The sequence below is a fragment of the Agelaius tricolor genome, unplaced genomic scaffold, assembly GCF_023055355.1.
Source record: "Agelaius tricolor isolate 1412-34295 unplaced genomic scaffold, bAgeTri1.0.p SCAF_10, whole genome shotgun sequence".
Classification (NCBI taxonomy): domain Eukaryota; kingdom Metazoa; phylum Chordata; class Aves; order Passeriformes; family Icteridae; genus Agelaius; species Agelaius tricolor.
The window spans coordinates 35,086,506-35,107,879 of record NW_027269270.1 but is presented as its reverse complement, the minus strand read 5'-3'; the positions used below and the strand labels follow the sequence as shown (position 1 = coordinate 35,107,879).

The 21,374-nt window shown below is 51.7% G+C and overlaps 1 protein-coding gene across 5 annotated transcripts in view; it reads right to left on the bottom strand.

Annotated features, from left to right (window-relative positions):
- Window positions 1–21,011, bottom strand: part of FMNL2 (formin like 2) — a 116,697-nt gene extending 95,686 nt beyond the window's left edge. For 3 of the 5 annotated variants that reach the window (XM_071435520.1, XM_071435523.1, XM_071435525.1), the window contains exon 1: window positions 20,713–21,011. In XM_071435520.1, coding sequence (XP_071291621.1) covers window positions 20,713–20,829 — 117 coding nt within the window. In that variant the 5' untranslated portion in view covers window positions 20,830–21,011. The remainder of the gene's footprint in view (window positions 1–20,712) is intronic. The other 2 variants (XM_071435521.1, XM_071435524.1) reach the window with 1 other exon arrangement.
- Window positions 21,012–21,374: the final 363 nt, after the last annotated feature.

The window sequence follows — 21,374 nt, the reverse complement described above, 5'->3', positions numbered from 1 at the left end:
GGACCGAATTTCCATCCTTCCTGAAAATAAATCAGGAGTTGCATGTACACAAATCTGACTCTGGGGCTAGAATATAGAAAGCTTTCATATGCATGCCTAAAATATTTATTATAGAGGTCTGGAGTTTTAAGACACACAGTGATATAATTAAAAAAGGATTGTGCTGTGCCGTCATCTGTCATGTCCTAAAAAATGGGAGAGTGTTGCAAGAGCCTGGAGAAAGAGAGAGGCTCACCTCAAATCATTACTGAGACCCCAAAAATTAACTGAATATATAATAATCATTAGTTGTTATTAACAACAACAACAAAACAACAACAACAACAATAATAATAGTAGTAGTAATAATAATAATAATAATAAAGTAATACCAACAGTAACAAGAATAAGAAAAATAAAATTTGTTTGGACCCCCTGGGCAGTGTTAATTTACTCCTTGATGGTCACAAACAAAAGGTGGCCAAAGCACAGCTCATCCCATGGTAAAACCAGTCCTGGATCAAGGATCACTAAAACCAGACTCAGATTTAGTCAACAGAAGCTTTTCACTCTCTTGTTGAGTGGGAGCAAGAAGAAAAACCCCCAAAATGTCCTAAATTCACTTTTTTTTTAGAGAGAGAACTCATTTAGGGTAAGTGCTTTAATTCCCTAGTGATGCCAAGCCCTGCTGCTACTCCTGAAAATTGGAAATACAGATTTTTTTGCAGCGCTCTGGGCTGGCACCACCACCTTTGCTGCTCCACAGGGGTGACAGGGGCATGGGACCAGGACCGCCAGGAATGTGGCTCCAGGGATGGCTGACAATGATCCCATCCCAGGGATGCCTGACAATGATCCCATTCTAGGGATGGTTGACAATGATCCCATTCTAGGGATGGTTGACAATGATCCCATCCCAGGGATGCCTGACAATGATCCCATTCTAGGGATGGTTGACAATGATCCCATCCCAGGGATGCCTGACAATGATCCCATTCTAGGGATGGTTGACAATGATCCCATCCCAGGGATGGCTGACAATGATCCCATCCCAGGGATGGCTGACAGTGATCCCATCCCAGGGATGGCTGACAATGATCCCATCCCAGGGATGGCTGACAATGATCCCATCCCAGGGATGGCTGACAATGATCCCATTCTAGGGATGGCTGACATTGCCAGGGATGGCTGATAATGATCCCATTCTAGGGATGCTGACAGTCCCAGGGATGGATGACAATCCCAGGGATGGCTGACAATGATCCCATCCCAGGGATGCCTGACAATGATCCCATCCCAGGGATGCTGACAGTCCCAGGGATGGCTGACAATGCCAGGGATGGCTGACAATGCCAGGGATGGCTGACAATGCCAGAGATTGCTGATAATCCCAGGGATGGCTGACAGTCCCAAGGATGGCTGACAATGATCCCATTCTAGGGATGGCTGACATTGCCAGGGATGGCTGATAATCCCAGGGATGGCTGACAATGATCCCATTCTAGGGATGGCTGACAGTCCCAGGGATGGCTGATAATCCCAGGGATGGCTGATAATGATCCCATTCTAGGGATGGCTGACAGTCCCAGGGATGGTTGACAATCCCAAGGATGGCTGACAATGCCAGGGATGGCTGACAATGATCCCATCCCAAGCATGGCTGACAATCCCAGAGCTGGCCCCAGGCTCAGAGCAGGTGGCTGCCCCAGCTGGTCCCAACCCCAGGCAGCAGGAAGGCAGCTCCAGCACTGAGCCCAGCAGCCTTCCACGTGGATTTTGGAAGTCATCATGTCCCTGTTTGATGAGAGAAGGTGACACCACAGCCGTGTTCTGGCTGTCCCTGGATCCCTGGGAATGCTCCAGGCCAGCCTGGACAGGGCTTGGAGCAACCTGGCATAGTGGAAGGTGTCCCTGCCCATGGGATGTAAGATTCCTTCAACTCAAACCATTCCATGATCCCATGATTATTATCACTGTGTCTAAAAAAACCTTTGGGGACACAACTCCTGATTTTGTTCTTTCCCTGATTTTTTATCTGCAGGGATTATGAGAGAAACTGAGAAGTTCCAAGTAAAAACAAAAAAGGAGTAAAGGGAAGAACGCTGGAGGTTTGGGATCAGCCTTCAGGCTGTGAGAATTCCCTCAAAAACACGGGAAGGGCTCCCAACAGAATTCACCCCAGAGCAGCCATGCAGGATTCAGCTCCTGAAGGATTTGCTCCTCACCATGAATTAACAACAGCACTGTCAAACATTCCACCATGGAATTCCACACTGGTTTGGGTTGGAAAAGACATTAAGGATTATCCCAGCCCACCCCTGCCATGGCAGGGACACTTCCAGCATCCCAGGGTGTTCCAGCCTGGCCTTGGGCACTGCCAGGGATCCAGGGGCAGCCCCAGCTGCTCTGGGAATTCCAGCCCAGCCAGGAATTCCCAATTCCCAATGTCCCATCCATCCCTGCTCAGCTTCAGTTGGAAGCTGAGAATAAAATGTCTCTGTAACAATGGCAAAGACAACTATGTATTTTTTTAATACAATTATTAAATACATCTCCAGCCTCCCAGGGGCAGGAGTTTTCCAGGCACGTTCAGACCTAATATTTGCCAGGAAAATAACCCCACTCAGGGAGTTTTCTGTGAGCTGGACAGGCAGGGATGTGCAGAGGGTATTCCTGCCCCTTGGAATATAATCCCACCCAAACTGAGCGGGGCTTAGGGGCGGGCACGGAAGATCAGGGAGCTGAAACCTTCCCAAATTCCTGGTTTTCCTTACTTTAGTAATACCAGCACAGAGATTTCCACCCCAAGCTCAGGACAGTTTTGTAAAAATGGGATTAGGTTAACACCCCAAAAGCACCCCTTGCCTGGGAGCTGGGATTGACAGAAAACCCAAAGTTTAAAAGGTGGCAGAGGGAGAGGAAAGAGCCCTGGCATCCCCAAAAAGCCAAGGGAGCCAGAGCCAGGCAGTCTGGGGCTGGAAAAGCTCCTTTGTCTCCCTGAGCTGTTTCTAACTCCCTGTCTGGGTGTCTTGGGAGCCTTTCCTTGTCCACAGGGAATTCAATCCATCCAAAAGCCCTTGTGGGAGCTGCTCCCAGGTTCAGGGCACCAAACCCCCCTCAGCTCTGTGTCAGCTCCCAGAAGGGCTCAGAGCCAGCCAGGACCTCCCTGGAGCCAGAGGAGGCTCTGGAGCACAGGGAAGGCTCCATCAACAGATGGCCAGATGAGAATAAACCTAATTATGGGGGAATTTTTGTCCCAGAGTGACTGGAGCCCAGCAAAATCTGCCCCAGAGTGCAGGAACTCCTTGAACTGAGGTGCTCTCCCAACCTGTTCCCTGCCAAGAGAAGCCATCCAGGGGCTGCAGCTGAGTGGAATTATTGTGATTATTCCCCTCACCCTGCCGAAAAGCTGAACAGCAATTAAATTCATTTCCTTCCCAAGTTCCACTTCCCTGATTAACACCTTCCACAGGCACAAAAAGCAGCCTTCAGGGAAGTGTCCCTCCAGCAGCCCCACTTCTACAAACAGGCCAAACCACACAAAGCCTCAACAAATAAATACAACTCCAAATAATGCCTTCTTTTTCCCTGAATCTCTCTTATTTTGTCCTTAACCACTTGTGTCCCATCTTTCCCAAAAACTGCTTCCAAAACCAAGGCTGTGGTGCCAATTCTCTGCTGTACAGCTGGCTCTACACAACAATGCCAAACCCTGGGATTTATTACAATTTATTAGGATTTATTCCAGTGCAGAGTCAATAAGCAGCTCTCAGTATGGAGCATTTTGCCCTGATAAGGCTAAATTTGGAGGTGATGTCGTGGAAGTTTGAGGAACTGAAAAACTAAAATTGGTTTCATGTGTTTTGCTGTTCCAGGCTACATGAAAAAGCATTTGCTGGGATTATTTTTGTAAGGACACCCGTTCAATTGGATTAATTATCCTTATCTGTTAGTATTCCAAATACTGCCCTAATAAAAGCATCAAACAATCAATTGTTAATCATATATGCTTATATTTATGCACCTATTCCTGCACCTGTCTGGGTCTGGCAGAGCCCTGCTTTAAGGACCAGGTGAGGCCCAAAAGCACCAAACAAATGGGGAAGCTGAGCCTGGAAACATCCTGGATTTCAGGCCTCCTAAGCTTTTCCAGTCCATCCCCTAAATGAATGCCCAGAGAGATGATTATTGCTGCATTGCAGCTGCCATGTGCCATCAGTGCTCCTGCCTTCACAGCAATTTATGGAGATTTCTCCTCCAAAAACAAGCAGGGAAGAGCCTTGCTGGGAGTGCTTGGCCAAGCCATTCCCCATTTGTGGGAATTTCCATTTGTTGGGAATGCTGGGGAGGAAAAGCCCTGTCCGAAGCACCCGGGGCAAGCACAAAGCTGGGTTCATCTCTTTGGGATGCAGCTCCTGGGTGCTCCAGCACTCCTCCCACTGCAGCCATCCCCAAGGAGGCAATCAAAAGCCCATTTTTATTCTCCTCAGCCCAGGAGTGAACCCCAGCTGAGAAACAGAGACAAGCAGCATGATTCATGCTCAACATCTGCGGGCCAGAGCCACTTCTCCTTACACTGGGCTGTGCTGAAGTGGGTTTCCAACAAAAAAAGGGAATGAGGGAATGGTTTTATCCCACAGGAATGGTGCAGGGAGAGCAGCTCTGCCTGCCTGAGCTGCTCCCTGCGAGCTCCCAGCCCACTGGGAAAACACAGCCTGAGGGAGGCTTGGCTATAAATGGGAAAACATCCTGGATTTCCAGATGCAGATCCCTCAGAGAAGGGCTTTGGGTAAGGGATGGAGGGACAGGACACACAGGACACAGGGGATGGATTCCCACTGCCAGAGGGACACTGGGAAGGGATTCCTGGCTGGGATGGAATTCCCAGAAAAGCTGTGGCTGGATCCCTGGATGTGCCCAAGGCCAGGCTGGAGCAGACTGGGGCAGTGGGAGCTAGCACTGGGGAATCCTTACATCCCTTCCCACCCAAAGCATTCCACGATCCCAGGTCACAGCCATCCCTTCCTGGTGGCTCCTTCCCATCCAGGGAAGGTCCAGGAACACTCCAGAGACTCCCTGGCTGATTGTGTGCCATAAATAACCCCGGCACTGAATTACTGCAACAACTAAAACTTAATTGAGTCACCCAGGAAATTACTGGAAAATGATCCTCGTTTTTATCCCTAAGCTACTTAAGGGCCATGCAAGCAAACCTGTGGAATATTGAGCACAGACAAGCAGGGATAATATTGTCTGCAAGCAAAAAAAAAAAAAAAAACAAACAAAAAAAAAACTTGATTGATTTTGGCAGAGGAGGATTAAGTTATGGAAAAGAAGCTCAGGCCAGAGCAAAGGAGACAGCAACAAAATAAAAAGCTGCAGATGGAATCACAGGGAGAAGAAGGAAAAAAAACCACTGGAAGGGAATACACAAAATAAAGGAGCATTTTCAGGAGCCACACTGGGCTCACCAAGCACCTCAAACTACAGCGAGATTGGATGAGTTAAACTCCTCCATCTTCAGACTAAAGCATAAAAGAATAAAAATGTATAAACTGCTGGGATGGAGAAAATGAAGAGATGAGAGGTGCCACAAACAACAGTAAACGTGAATTATTCCATCATTCACAAACTAGGTCCAAACAGGCATCAAAATATTTACAACTCAGGAGTCCTGAGCACCTGAAAAGGTGAGGAAAACATGAGGGAAGGGAGGGATGCACTGGATTCCCACAAAAAGGGAAAGAAAATATCCTTTCCCTAACACCAAAGGAACAGAATGAAAAGAGGGTGTCTAAAACCAATAAATCTGAGAAATTCAACATGCAGGATGAGATAACAGCAAATGTATTCTAACCCAAACCTTAAAATAACCTGCTCAAGTTGTGCAGCAAGTGATGAACAAGGTGAGCACTAAACAACCCAGAACAGGCCCCTCACTGCCAGGTTATTCACTGCTTGGGAACAGCAGAATTCCCTTTTCCCCCTGCTTTTACCAGCTTTAAAAATCCCCAGCAGCAGCTCAGGGGAAAAGCCATGGTGCTGCTGCACCCCCATCCTGGGCAGGACAACCCCAGCTTCTCCCTCTCACACCCACCTGCTCCTGGGGGATAAATTCATTTCTCCAGGGATTTTGGGGACCAGCCCCTCTGGACTGCACTGAGGAAGGGGCTGTCACCTTAGGGTTGTCACCTCAGGGTGACAGCAAAGGCTGCTCCAAGCTCCAGCTTCTACCAAGGTCACAAAACCCAAAATTAAAATTCTCTGGCCTTGTCTGTGCTCAGCAGGAACTTCTTTCACTCTGCAGCCCCCTGGCACACAGAACCTGGCAAACAGCACCCCACAAGGAGATCTGATCTTCCCCAGCTCCCCAAAAAAAACCCTGGATCAAGGAAGACAGACTGGTTTCATCCCCAGCTCCTTCCCCAGCATCACTCCCTTATCCTGCATCACCTCCTAAAAATCAGATTACACAACTCCCCCCTAAATACCAACATTTAAGCTAAAAACATCTCCATTTAATGCCCATTCCAGGCATCCACCCCTCATGAATCTCAACACCTCTGCTGGAATTCCAGCTCTAATATTCCCACATAAAGACAAAAATACCACTTTACTCGGAGAGCTGAAGTCACCCCTGAAATGAGGCATTTCCAGAGACAAAAAAATCCCTTTGGCTGGGTGAGAATCGTGACTGCTGTGGGGCAGCAGCACTTCTGACCATCCCACATGGATCTGCCAAATCACCCAATCCTACTCAATCCCTGATTTTTTAGCAGTAGCACTTCTGACCATCCCACATGGATCTGCCAAATCACCCAATCCTACTCAATCCCTGATTTTTTAGCACTCCAGTGCTAAATAGTGTATATAAATATATAAATACTGCCCTTGAATGGGCTCGTGCTTTGTTTCTCCCTGGATTTTCTACTCCAAATGACCCAATCCCAGCAGAATGTGAGGCTGCCTGCTCCCCAGTTTTGTTTGGAAAACTGCTGATCCATGAGCTGTCAATTAGCATCAATTCTCCTGCTGGAAGCACTGTCTCCATCCCACCCATCCACCCTCCCAACTCATTTCCTAGGAAGAAATGGGATCCATGAACAAAGCTCTGCTTTTCCCATTATTCCATTCATCCTATGCACAAATACTGGGATAATGGAGTTTATTCAATCTCATTTGAGGTTTTTCCTGGCGTCCTGGTTCAGAAGTTATCAGGAATTGCTTGATGTTCAAAAGGGATTTTTGAGGATTTGATGTAGGGGATTTGAAAACATCCTATTTTAGGGTGGAATGCTGTTTTAAGGAAAGGGAAGCTCTCCTATGAAGGTAAAAAAACCCAATCTGTGGCATTTAATCAGCCATTGCCAGCCAAACCCAAGGCACTGCCCTGATTACAGTGAATTTTAAAAACTATCAAACTGTTCCTGATGTATCCCACGCTGAGGTGGGACATCATCCCAGCCCTGCACACTGAAGAGCACTTATGGTGATTTTCAGACTGGTTTCACCTCAGGAAAAAAACCCCACACAACATAAAAACTCCAATCTGTTTTCCAGATGATTTAGCTATTAAGTGAAAGGCCAGTAAAAATCTGCCTAGAACTGAAATTGGGTATGACCAAGTGAAATGGTTGTTCATGTAACATAAACCCCTGCTCAATATGGTGCTACCACAACCCAGGGACTCTGGGAAAAAGATGTTGCCTATTAAAATAAAACTAAATTAAAAAAAAAAAAGGAAGAAAGTAAGTTTTATATTTTCATATGAGCTGAGTAGTTGAGCACTGAACAGAGGGAAGGAAAGGAAGAATCCAGTGTAAAAAAATACCTAAACAATCTGTTCAGAATGGTTTGTAAGTACAGCTATTGTTTTATTTGGAGCAAAATAAAGCCCTTTTTATTTTACAGGGAACTGAGGGACTAGCTTAACACCTGCATAGGTGACATTTTCCAGAGGTCAAAATGTGACACGAAAGCAGGGAAAATGGCATCAAAACACAGCAGGAAACAAGGTGAGGACACCCTGGGCTCCCCTGGCAGGAACAGGAGACACTGCTCCGAGATCCCAGCTGCTGGGAAAGGCTGCTCCAGTCAAAAGCCAGGGGAAAATAATCCTAATAAATAATCCCAACCTGGTGGGAGAGATTGGCTCAGCACAGGCTGGGCATCCTCAAGGGAACTGTGGAATGATGGAACAGGGAAATGCCCGCTCCTTAAACCCCAGCTTTCCCTGGAGAGGAATCCCAGAATCCCAGACTGGGCTGGGTCACAGGGACCTTAAACCCATCCCAGTCCATGGACAGGGACACCTCCCAGGCTGCTCCAGTGTCCCTTGGACACTCCCAGGGATCCAGGGGCAGCCACAGCTCCCCTGGGAATTCCAGCCCAGCCTCTCCCAGGCAGGAATTCCCTCCCAAAATCCCACCTAAAGCTATCCTTGCCACTGGCATCACCTCCCACAGCCACTCCAGTGCATCCCAGCACAGGATTTCCTCCAGCTGTGGCACAGCAAACCCAACCTTTGGGGTTTTTCCTTTTACCCATCTCTCCCATTTTGATGGGTTTCCATCCCCCATTATCCAACACAGCGCACAGATCCCTCCTCCTCCTCCTCCTCCAGCCCAAGCACACAAACACCACAGTTCAGCCTCCCACTAATGCAAAAAAATGTTAAACCCCGCTCCCTAACGAGGTGGATTTGCTCGTGGCATGTTGATATTTCTCCAGCCACATTCCCTCCCACGAAGTTCCAAATGCCTCCAAGAGAGCCACGAGCACACAGAGAGGGCTGAGCTCCCACAGCTGGGCTGGAAATGTCCTGGAATGTCCAGGGAGGCAGGGATGGGGCAGGGACAGCGCCACAAACACCACCCTGGCCAAGGATCACCCCCCACCCTGGGCTGGGCACCGTCCCCCAGGGCAGGACCCGCACAGGCGTCTCCAAGGATGGAGGCTGGCCAGAAAAATCCACAAATCTGCTCTTTTAATCACTGTCTGAAGCCTTTATCACTGTTGTTATTATTATTGTTGCTGTCATTCTCGTGGTGCACTGGGATGCTGCAGAGGAAAGGGGAAGTTTCCACCCAAAATTTGCTGATGGAGGGAACGAGCAGAAAACAAAAAAATCTCTGCTGATTGAAAAGAGGAGGAAACAGCCCAGAACTGAGGCACCTTGGAAAACAAAACTGGGTCACTGCTGAGCTCCCAGAGGAGCAGCAGCCGTGCCCATGGCTGTGGCATCCCCAGCACAAGGTCAGTGGGATAAGAGCAGCCCCAAGCCAGCCCTGGCTCAGTGTTTTGGCTACACACAGTGAAGGCCTCCCTGTTTGCCTGGTATCTCTGTGGGAAAAGGCCCTGAGCAGGAAACCATGGCTAAAAAGAGTTAAAATGTGAGCCCAGGGATGGGTGGCCCTGGGACAGACCCTGAGCTGTCACAGCAGGAACATCTTCTTGACAAGGCATTCCCAAACCCGCTGTTTCTGGGATGGAATAAATCCAAACCTGAATTTTCCCAGTTTAAAGAGGAGGTGCTTTTCCCCCTCCACATCTTTTTCTGTGAAATATTTTGGCACAGCAGCAGCAGCTGGGACGTGGTACCCAACAAGCCCGTAGGTTAAACTCAAAATATTACAACAGGTATTATTTGTGATGTTTCAGTTCATCTGTACATTCATTTATGTGCTGTCTGGGCTGTTTCAATACCAGAACAAGGCACACAAGTAATACTCTGCTCCACACAGGTTCTTGCACCTCAAGTACCCCCAAGCACTTCCTCGGAGCACCTCGAACAATTCTAACAATTCCAACAATTCCCTGAATGCCTCACAAGTGCATCGGGGCCGTTTTCACTCCACTTGCTAAACAGAAGGGATAATTCACCTTTAACAAAGATCTGCCATCAGACAGAAAATAAACACCAGCAAAACCAAACAAACAATAGCTCTGAGCTTTCCAAATAAAATTCCTTTTCCCTTTCAGTTGTGCAACCTTTTGTCCCTGAGCCAGCAGAGAATTCACTGCCAGAGAAGAATTTCATGCTTAATCAATTTTTGCCTCACTGGTGTTTGTAGGTACCCCAGTTCCTCCTCTGCCCTGCAAATCCAGCTCAGGGTACCTTGGATCTGCCACACCCAAGGATGCAGGAGAAAACTCAGGTTTTCTGACATTTGGGAATTGATCTGCATCCCCCTGGCTGCTGAAGGATCCTGAAAGGGACCAACAGGGAAGCACTCAGCTCATGGGAACTCTTGCACAATTCCTTTTATGTTCTCATTGAAGCACTTAAACGTGACAGAATCATCCCCTAGCAGGGAGAAAGCCCACCTGCCTTCTGCTCAGAACAGGCTGCACTTCCAGGAATACACACAGATTTATTTCTGGAAAACACCTCTTGCCCTCATACCCAGTGATGGGGGAGCTGGGAACGGCCCCAAAGCTCCTGCAGACTCAGAGGGAGCAAGAGAGGCCTGAGACAGGAGCAAAGGGCACCAGGCTCTGAGCTGACCCTGGCAACCCCTGCGTGGGCTGAGCTGAAAGGTCACTTCCCTCTAATCCACACCAAGCCTGAGACTCAGCTTCCTAAATTCCCCCTGCCCCACTCTTCTGCCACTTGATCTGGGTCAGCTGAATCCCTCACTTCTCCTGAGTGTGGTCAGCACAATAAGGAAACCACCCCTGACTACCCCAGGTACCACAGGGCCTGGTATTAAAGGAGATAAAAAACAACATTTCAAAAGCAAAGCGTTTTCCCCACGGTGTTTTGTGCTTCATTATCTGCTCAGGCACAGAATCGTGGAATGCTGGGATGGTTTGGGTGGGGAGGGACCTTAAAGGCCATCCCATCCCACCCCATCCCACCCCATGGGCAGGGACACCTTCCACCACCCCAGGCTGCTCCAAGCCCCTCTCACTCCTCTCCTCCCTCCACAGCACCGCCAGAAGCTCCTGAAACATTCATGGAGCAAAAACACCCGTCAAGCACCAAAGTTCTTGTTTCATTTAGCAAAAGGCACATTGTGCATTTGCCTCACTCAGATACTCGTTTAGATGATCAAGAGAACAGGGCTGTGCAGCTGAAGCTGTGCCACGGAGCAGAGCTGAGCTCTCAGACACAGTTCCCTGTGAGCTGATCACTGGGAAGATCTGACAGCTCCCAGACTATTCCAGGGAGCTGCAGTTTTCAGCCAACAGCTCACAGCCAGCCAGCCCAGCTACCTGTAAGCAGCTGCTATCACACAAGGATTAAATTAATTACCCAACAATCCTGGCTCAAGCCATGAATAATTATCATGACATCAAAGGGACTTTGGTTACCTGGAGAGTTGTGGCCACCAAGCAACACCTGGCACCAATGCCATGAAAAATCACCCCTGAGCCAAAGTTTTTTGTAGGGATGGCATGGCCAGCCCTGCAGTCCTCAAAAGTGTGACTGCCCTGCTCACAATCCGGTTTCATCAGCTTCCCAGGAAAACTCCTTGTGCCATAATTCATCCCAATGCCACCCAAGGCTATATCCCAACCTGCTGCCCATGGAGGGGGAATAATAAGTGTAATCAATTATTATTTACATTTCCAGTTTTAGGCTTCTTGTATCTGAGAGAAGAGACGAATTCAATGTTCACCCAATATCCCTGGGAGAGTGCACAGCCACACAGAGGCTCCCACACACACACTCAACATCAAAGCTCCTGTTTGAGCAGGCTTTAAGTTAAATATTTGTGATAGTTAATTTATTTGATCATCTGCACTTGCAAGGCTCGGAGCTGGGCAGAGAGGCCTTTGAAGCACTCCCAAACACAGTAAATCATTGGGAACCTTTGTCAGAAAAGTGCTGTATGAACTCAGCCAAGCCATTTCCATCCCTTCCCAGGCCCTGTGGATAACGGTGCCACCAGGCAGCCCCAAACCTGGCCCAGGTGGAACTGGGCTGTTTGTGTGTCCTCTGGAAAGCAGGACAAGGGGAGCCACAGGGGGACATGCCAGGATGCTGGATGCATGAACAGCCAGGGTTTCTGGATTGAACAATTTGCTTCTTCATTGTAATTACTGGCTTCTGAAAGACTTTGGCAACTTTGCCAATTTGTACAACCCTTTATTCTCTGCTTTTGGCCTCCACTGTACAGTCATTTTGCAGACAAACAAGGAACAGATGTACACTCTAGAGCTGCCCCAAGTCCTTTTATAGTAAAGGATTTCTGGCCAAACAATATATGTTAAAAAGAAAAGAGAGGGGGGAAAAACCAATTTTTATACTTTTTAAGGTATCTCTCACAACAGCCAGACACACACTACGCAATCTAAAATCTCTGCACATGATTCTGGAAGGCTCGAGAATGTTCTGTCCTGGATCAGCTCCTGCTCTTGGCCAACACCCACGTGGGGAGCGTGGCCAGAGCTGCCCACAAACTCTGGGGACACCAGGGGCAGCCCTGGGGGCTCCTGCTGCCACCACCAACCCCTTCTGCCCCTGGGCCACCAGGACACAACCCCTGAAAGGAGCTACAGAATTCCAGAGAGGTTTGGGGTGGAAAGGACACGAAGGATCATCCAGTGCCACCCCAGCCATGGGCAGGGACACCTTCTGCTGCTCCAAGCTGTTCTGGAACGCCTCCAGGGATCCAGGGGCACCCACAGCTTCTCTGGGAAACCCATTCCAGCCCCTGCCCCCGCTCCCAGCCAGGAATTCCTTCCCAAAATCCCCAAATCCCATCCATCCCAGCCCTGTGGGAAGCCGCTGCCGTGTCCTGTCCATGGTTAACCCCGCTCCGCGCTGCTCAACGTGACAAGGGAAGTCACAACCTCTGGGAGCTTTCCTGTGGATCTTCCTGCCACGGGATCCCTCCCTGGGGCCCAGCCCAGGCCTGGCAGTGCTGTCCCAGTTCCCAGGGCAGCTCCCAGCTCCCAGCTCCCAGGACAGCTCCCAGTTCCCGAGGTGTCCCCAGCGCTGGGAAGCGCCGGGCGCGGCTCCAGCCCCCAGCCAGGACACAGAGCCACTCTCCAGAGCTGAGGCAGAGTCCTGGAGGTCCAGCAGAGCCCAGCTCTCATGTGAGGAGCATTCATTGGCAGGACAATGCCCCCATTCTGGTGCTTTATGAATATCCTCCCCAAATGTATGTTTAAGGCTGCGCAGTCCCCGCAGACAAACACTTGTTTTGTTACAGAGATCCCGGGCTGAATTGAAACCCAGCACACGCTGCAGCTCTGCAATATGGCACTGAGAGCCCAGCATATACAAGTTATACATTAGCCAAGCCTCTGGGCCATGAAACACTCCAGAAAGACGTGACTTTGGGAAGAGGCAAAGCCTGCACAGATTAATGCTCGTGTTTTCCATATATCCATACGGAATTCTGGGCATTGGGAGCTACAGAGAGGCTCAGGGCCGGGGCTGTGAGTGAAAACATCACACACCTTTCACCAGCCACAGATCCCACAGGGTCAGGGAATCTCCTGAGCTGGAAGGGACCCACAGGATCATGGATCAAAAATCCCAAAACCCCACACTGGGCATCCCTGGGAGCGGTGTCCAAATGCTCCTGGAGCTCTCAGTGCCCAGCACCCTGTGAGGGAAGAGCCTTTTCCTGAAATCCATCCTAAACTGGAGCAGAACTAACTGGCATTTCCCAGCAACCACGTGGGCAGGAGCACAACCCTGGGGCCAGCTGGTGAGAGCACATGAAGGGATGGAAACCTGCTCAATGCTCCAGAACTGAAACCGGGATGTGATAAAGGGGAAATTCCCACTTTTTAAACACCAGCAGCTCCAAGCGCTGCTACCTGACCAGCCTGAGCCCTTGGGCCCCGGGGTAGAGATTTTCTCTATCCCGAATATAAATCAAATGGAACAAGCTGGTGTCACTCATTTCCCATCCCGAATTCCCAAATGGACTCTCCCAAAGAAAGAAAACAAGAATCCAGCTGTGTTTGTCTCAAATGTGGCTGCACACTGCTCACCACAGAAGTCCTCAGCAGCCGGATCACCAGCACTGCCTGCAAGCACACTGCAAACTGCTCTGCTGTTTTTAAACCCTAATCTTCTGCTTACCAAAGAAAAATGCCATTTACACCTCCCAGCAGAGTTAGGAAAAACCCTCCAGAGGCACAGCTCCAGCCTCCTGCTGTCCCCACACCTTCCCAGGACACGGAGAGGGAGCAGGAAAAGCAATCCCTTCTGTGTCTGCCTTCCTGCACGGGGCAGTGCTTGGATGCTGATCAGAAAGTGCTTCATTCAAAGCCAAGAGGCAGCCCAGATGCTTAAAAATCAGCTGGTGCTGAAGTGCTGCTGCATTAGCATGCTGTGCATAATTCATGAGCTCGTGCTGGGGAGAGCAGAGCAGGTCAGGGTGCCAGGGCTCCAACACGGATTCCTGCGGGCACAGCCGGGTGCCAGCCTGCCCTGCCAGACCCAGGCCAGCCCAGGAGACAGGCAGGGCTGGCTCTGCATCACAGAATCCCAGAAATCTGGGCTATTCCCAGAGACACTGGCCCTGGATGCCTGGCAGTGTCCCAGGCCAGGCTGGACAGGACAGTGGGAGGTGTCCCTGCCATGGCAGGGTGGCACTGGATGGGCTTTAGGGTCCCTTCCAAGCCAGGCCATGCTGGGATTCTGCCACTCTGGCCTCCTGCCCTTTCAGAGGGCCTGTCCTGGTGGTCCAGGGGCAGCAGAGGGGGTTGGTGATGGCAGCAGGAGCCCCCAGGGCTGCCCTTGATGTCTCCCAAGTTTGTGGGATATTGGGAAGGGATTCCTGGCTGGGAGGGTGGGGAGGAGCTGGGATGGAATTCCCAGAGCATCTGTGGCCGCCCCAATCCCTGGAATAGTCCAAGGCCAGGCTGGACAGGGCCTGGAGCACCCTGGAATGTTTTTGGTGCTAAAGTGGCACCAAACCCTCCTGCTGGACATCACTGATCCCAAAACCAACTTGTGCAGCAGAACCTGCAGCACAACCCAGGCGATTTTACATTCCCTGTGCCCTAAAGCCACAGTGGGCACCAGTGCCAGCCCTTTCAGCTGGGCACAGCAGTGCTGGTGGCCCTGGAGCACCTGAGACCTGCCCAGAGACCCTCCCCAGCCACCTCCCCACTGCAACCATCGCAAACCATGGCTGGGTCAGCAAAGGAAAGCAAAACCAAAACTGCAACGGTCCCAGGGGTTTCCCACCTCCAGAGGAGCACTGGGCTGTGCTCATTCCCCCTTCCAGCTACCCAGCTGGAAGAACAGCAACAGCCTGGAAAAAATGAGCAGAAAGCTCCAAAGTCAAAGTGTGTTTGGGGGGAAAGGCAGGGATGGCACAAGGTTTGTCCCTCAGTGAGCAAACTGAAATCAGAAAGTGAATGTCAAAGGTTGGTTTCGTTTTAAGATGGATCCCGAGCGAGAAATGAGGAAAATAAAGCCAGAGTCATTCACCCCCTCAGCTCCAGAGCAAGGGGACAGATTTAAACCACTTCTTCTGACAGACTGGGCAGAAAAAAACATTTCTTCAGCAGGTGCTGGACTCAAAATGGGAGCAAGAAACTGCCTGGACTCTGTGAAAGCAGGGGTGGTGCTGATCCCACATGGAACCCATGGATCCTCCATGCCCAATCCCTTCTGCAGCTGGAAGGAGCACCCAAAACTCCAGCAGGGAAAAACCCAAAATTCCAACAGGAAAAACCCAAAATTCCAGCAGGGAAAACCTCTCCTCTTCTCCAAAGCAGCCACACAAACACAAGACAGGGCTGCTAATTACCATGCACACCTTCACATGGATGTTTTACTCCAAAAGGGGTTGGAATCTTCAAGAAGTTGCCTGAATGATTCACAATCTTTGTCCAATAATCCCAAAATTCAGCAAAACCAGCAATGTGCTTCTGGAAACACAGGAGGAAATCAAACATCTTGGTTTGGGTTTGTTATCTGCTGAGCTTTGCCATTCGGGGGAGAAGTTTCTGTGCACTTTAATACCTCCTCATGCAGCAGGAAAAGCTGAAGTGATTTTAAAATGAAATACTGAGGGCAGCCACCCGTGGCTTCAAGTCATTCAATCACCAATCAGAAACCACTCAAGAGCCACTGATTGATTTCAGATCACCTTGTAAACTCTGAATTTCATCCTGCACCTCTCAGTTCTTTCTTCAGCATCAGCCAGGACATGGAGTAGTTCACAAGAGAGCATTTCACACCTCAGGGCCAACTCCTGCTCGTGCAGACAAAACAAAAACCATAAAAACCCCTTTATCCCTCACACAAGCTTAAGGAAGTTGATAGAGATGTTTGATAAAGCTTCAATGCTCTGAGGAAAGAGGATGGGACAGGTTAAAGGTAAAGGCAGACAGTTTGCTTGACCTGCTGTTGTTCACCTTAAACAAAACTGAATGTGCAATTTGGAGGGTTCATCCCTCCACCATCACCCAAATGAATGGGATTATTTGGCATGGGAAATGGTACACTGAAAAAATATATGCACCTACATCAGCCCAGCCATTTTAAAAGTCTTCCAGGTTTCCAGGAGCTGAAATTCATTTTAGCAGGCTTGCACCAGCTAAATGCCCACCACAGTACCCTCGTATTCCAGACACTCAAAGGAAAAAATCTGTTCTACAAAAATGTTCTCCAGTGATGTCTGGGTGGAAAAAATTACAAATGCCATCCCCTGAGTGACAAAGCAGCTGGGCAGAAGTGTCACCACCAGGCACTGCTGTACATTTAACCCCTGTGAAATACATATATTTAACCATGTGATTTAGGAGGTTGTTTCTTCCAGCAATAGTGTCACTGCCCCAATCACTTCACGAGACCTTGAGGAAAATCCCCAGTGGCAGGAGCCTGTCAGAGCTGAGGCCTGGACAAGGAAACCCCACAGGTCTGTTTGGGATCTGCATCACAGAAATCTCATTTTCCTCAAGACTCCTAAAGCCACCTCAGTGCCTCTCACCTCCCTGCACCACTCCCACCTGCATCAGGTGTTCCAGGACCTCAAATCCATGCCAAGGGAATCCTGTTAAATTTAGGGATCACAAGAAGGAATCCAGTGCCCCACCAAAGCAGGGAGGGTGATCCTATCCCACAGATATCTCCTGCAGCCTCCTCCTGCTCTGTAATGATTTACAGACCCTAAACCATACACACATATACATACATATATGTATTTTATAAAACAATGCCTAATATATCTGATAGACAATGAGGAAGGGGAACAAACAGCTGGGAAGCATTAAGAGTTTTCACACTGAGCTTCCAAATTCTTCAGCAGGAGACACTCAAGCTGCCTTCCCTGGGATGGAAAACGACCCTGGGACAAAATCCAGGGGCAAGAAGGGAATTCCAGCAGAAGGGAGATGCTCCTGTGGCCAAAGCAGGACCAGGTAGGTGCCTCACCTGGGCATGGCAGGAACACCTCCCTCACCCTCTGGCCAAGCCCTCCCTGGGCACAGAGGAGCCCTTTGTGCACCCAAGCCCCACTGAGGGAGGGGGAAGAGGATATTTCCTGTTAACCTCACCGCAGATTTGTAATCCAGCAGTCAAATTATGTCAATCACAGCTCATTAGGCAGCGATTTCCCCTGCCAAGCCCGGCCTGGCTGCCTCCTCCACACCACGTGGCATCTGCAAACGTGCAGCCCCGTGCTGGGGAGACCACCCTGCTGCAGGAGCTCAGATCTGGGCTCCCACAGCTCCCAGCTCCAGTGCCACCCTGCCTAGGGATGCTGAACCGGGGCTTGCTCTCATCAGCAGACAGCTGGGGTGTCACCAGAATTCAGGATTTATGCCCAAGTGTCCGTAGGGGAAGATCCCACACGGCTGAGAGAAGAGAGCATTGGGAAGGACAAGGCTGGGATGTCCCCACGGGGATGTGCCAGTGCTGGGAAGCTCAGAGCCAGAGCCAGAGCTGAGAGCCAGCACAGCCAAACTGGGAACTTGGTGGCAAAACCACACCACTGCTTCCCTGGAGTTCACATTCTCGTGTAACCCTGAGAGGAAGGGAATTACCTCACAGGGAAAGTGGAGAGTTCACATCAGCTTGAGAGGATGGAAGAACACTCAGCTTACAGAAACCTGGACCTCTCTTGGGTTGTCCTCCACATTTTCCTCCTTGAAGTACATCCCATCAAACACATTCTCCTGGAACACACACAGAGCCCAGTGCCCACCAGCACAGGCTCAACACGCCAACCACAGCAGCACATTTACTGCAGCAGTGCCAGAAACAGCACCAGGAGACACAGACCCACAGGGAAAACCCTGATTATTGCCCAACAGACCACGAGGAGCGACACAGCCAGTGACATCCCTGTCCCTCCATTGGCTCAGGACATCCTCGGGAACACCGAGGGCACAACGAGCACAAGATTTGAGAACTTCACCCAAAAAACTTGACCTGGAGCAGTGCCCATCATCTCCTGCAATTTATGGAACTCAAGGAGGATCAGGAGGCAGGGAGGTGACAGTGTGTGCTCAAGGTGACCAGGTGTGGGTATTCAAGGTGACCAGGTGGGTGTTTGAAGTGACAGTGTGTGTTTGAGGTGACCAGGTGTGTGTTTGAGGTGACAGTGTGTGTTTGAGGTGACCAGGTGTGTTTTTGAGGGGGACAAACCACCACACCAGAGTACTTTCTCCACACAAAATCCTCTGACAGCCCCACAAACACAAGCTGGCACACATCCATCAGCTCCAGGCACAGCATCCCCTCGCTGAAGGGACTCCAGTGATGCTGGAGCAGCTCAGGACAGCGTGTTTGAGGTGGAAAAAATAAACCAGTTGGTGTCACGGTGAAATCATGGCCAAGTGTGCTCTCCTCGTGGTTTGGAGGGCCAAGGCTCCCTGCTCTGCACGAGGGGAGACAACAAAACTTCCAAACACACAGGAGGGACCTCTCCCACACAGGAATGGGCAGAACCCCCCCAGTGTGAGGAGCGAGACCTGCACAGAGCCACTCACCGCGTTCATCAACGTCCAAATCAGCCTTGGGAATTTCATCAGGGATCTGGAAATTGGTATTGTCAGCACAGCCCTCGGACCTCACCAGGGCTCTGAGTGCACCAGCAACGCCTGTGCCAGGCTAATTTCTTAAGACAGCACATAAAGAAGGTGAGATTTAGTCCTATAACCTTCAGCGTCTCCTTCTCCATACTCCCTGCTCCTGACTAATCCTCTCTCCACACAGAAAATATTCCTCATGGTTTTTCCCCTAATCATTCCTTTCTTGTTAATCCCTGCACTTCTCCAGCCTACCCCATTCTGGGGTTTGACCAGTGGCACAGTCATCTCTCCCTCAGAGCCACAGAGAAAACAAAACGATCACAGCCTGGCAATTTATTCTTTCATGAACTGGTCAGAGATTTCCTGGAAGCTGCAGCAGCACCAGTCATCCCTGGTGAACAGCACAAAGGTGATTTTTGGGGCTGTTGGAGTCCCATCTTGCAGCTTTTCCCAGTGGGAGAAGAGATCAGTGGGGGAAAATCATCCCACACCACGTTTGTACAGACTGCCCACCTGCATGGGCAGCCTCTCCCTCCAGCAAAGCTGCAGCACTCATCCTCCCAGCCTTAATTGAAGTCCATCTTCTAAAACCTTCCGAGCACCTCAGGAAATGACAGGCTGGGTGCTGTTATCTCCTGTGTATTTACGTTTCACGTTTCTAAGGCTGCCCCAAATGACGTCTCTGCCTTTCACCGATGCCATCCATCACCATCCCCGAACCCAAACCCACCGATTTCCTCCCGCAGACGGAGCCGGGAGCCCTTCTGGGAGTCACAGACGGATCCAGAGCGGATTCTGAGCCATGTGCTGCCTGTGGGAGCATCTCCCATCCCCAACACGACCCCGACAAGAGCAACGCGACACCAGGCTTTTTTCCACTGTGCCTAATAATCGTAACATCTCACTCGCCATTTGGCTCGTCAGTGGGGGTTCCTGACTGAATAGGCTTATTCTTTTCTTAGACATGATAATCTAATTGGGTCTAACCAGAAATAATCCCCAACACACACCAGTTGTGAATCCTCTCCCAGCGCCGGGAGCGTTCCAGGGAGCGGGGGGGCGGCTCTGGGATGCGGGACGGGAATTACCCCGGCAGCTCCGGGCTCCCCGTGGCATCGCAGCGAGCGCAGGGCATGGCACGCACATGGAGCCGCTGCCCTCCTCCCCCGGCTCCCCTTCCACACGCAAACGTGGCTGCGAGTTAAAAAAACCACGGCAGAAAAAGAGATGGAGCCGCGCTGCCTGGGTACCCCAAAGGCAGCGGGAGCTTTGCCCAGGGAAAGCTCAGCCCTTCCTTCCCGCAGAGCTGATCTCACACGGCAGCGACCCGTCCGTGCTGCTGAGCGGAACCCCCGCACACACCCGGGACAAGGACCGCGGTGTCCCGGGGAAAAAGAACGGCGGCGTCCTCCGGAGGAGAGAGCCGGAGGTGTCCCGGGGGGCGCTGAGCGGGTGTCCCCGGCGGAGCAGAAACGGCGTCCCCGCAGTGTCCCCGCCGGAGCCGCTCCCGCTGCGCTCCCCGCGGGCTGCGCTCCGCCGGCGCTGCCCGCCCCAGCCCCGGGAGCCGCCCGGGCCGGGGCACGGCGGCCCTCGGGGGGCTGCCGAGACAAAGAGGAGCCGCGGCCCCGTCCCGCGGGTTGCGGCACCGCCCCGCCGAGCCCACCTGTGCCCGGCCGCGGCTCCCGAGCCAACTTGGCGGCGCTCCCCCCTTCCCCCGCCGCGCTCCTCCCCGGCGGCCCCTCCGCGCTGCCCGCAGACAATGGGGCCGGCGCTCACCAGCACCACGGCGAAGCGCTCCTCCAGCTCGCCGGGCTCGGGCATGGGCAGCTTCAGGGGGACGCTGTGCGCCCTCAGCTCCGTCTGCTGCGCGTCCACGCTCCCCGCGTTGCCCATGGCGGCCGCTCCGCGCTCTCCGCGCCCCGCGCCGGCCCGGGCGGGCTCCGCGCCCCGCGCTCGCCCTCTACCACCGCGGGCGCTCCGCGGCGCCGCCGCCCGTCATGGCTCGCCGCCCTCGCCCTCCTCCCCCCGGGGCGGGCTCGCTCCGGCTCCGGCTCCAGCCCCGGCTGCGGCTCCCCCGCATGCCGCCCGCACAAAGCCCCGCTCCGCCCCCGGCCCGCGGCGCCATGGGACTCGTAGTCCCGCCGCCGGCCGGGGGTGGGAATGCCTGGGAAAGGGTGGAAAAGAGTGGAGAAATGGGGGAAAGGGGTGGGGGAGACCCCGCCGCCTCCATTTTGCCTCGGCGGCCGCGCTGGCAGCGGCCGGGAGTGAGTGGACGCAGGGAATGGTTTAAGCGAGGGCAGGGGGAGAGCGGAGATTCGGAAGAAATCCTGCCCTGGCAGGGTGGGCAGGCCTGGCACTGGGTGCCCAGAGCAGCTGGGGCTGCCCCTGCATCCCGGGAAGTGCCCAAGGCCAGGGGGGGGACGGGGCTGGGAGCAGCC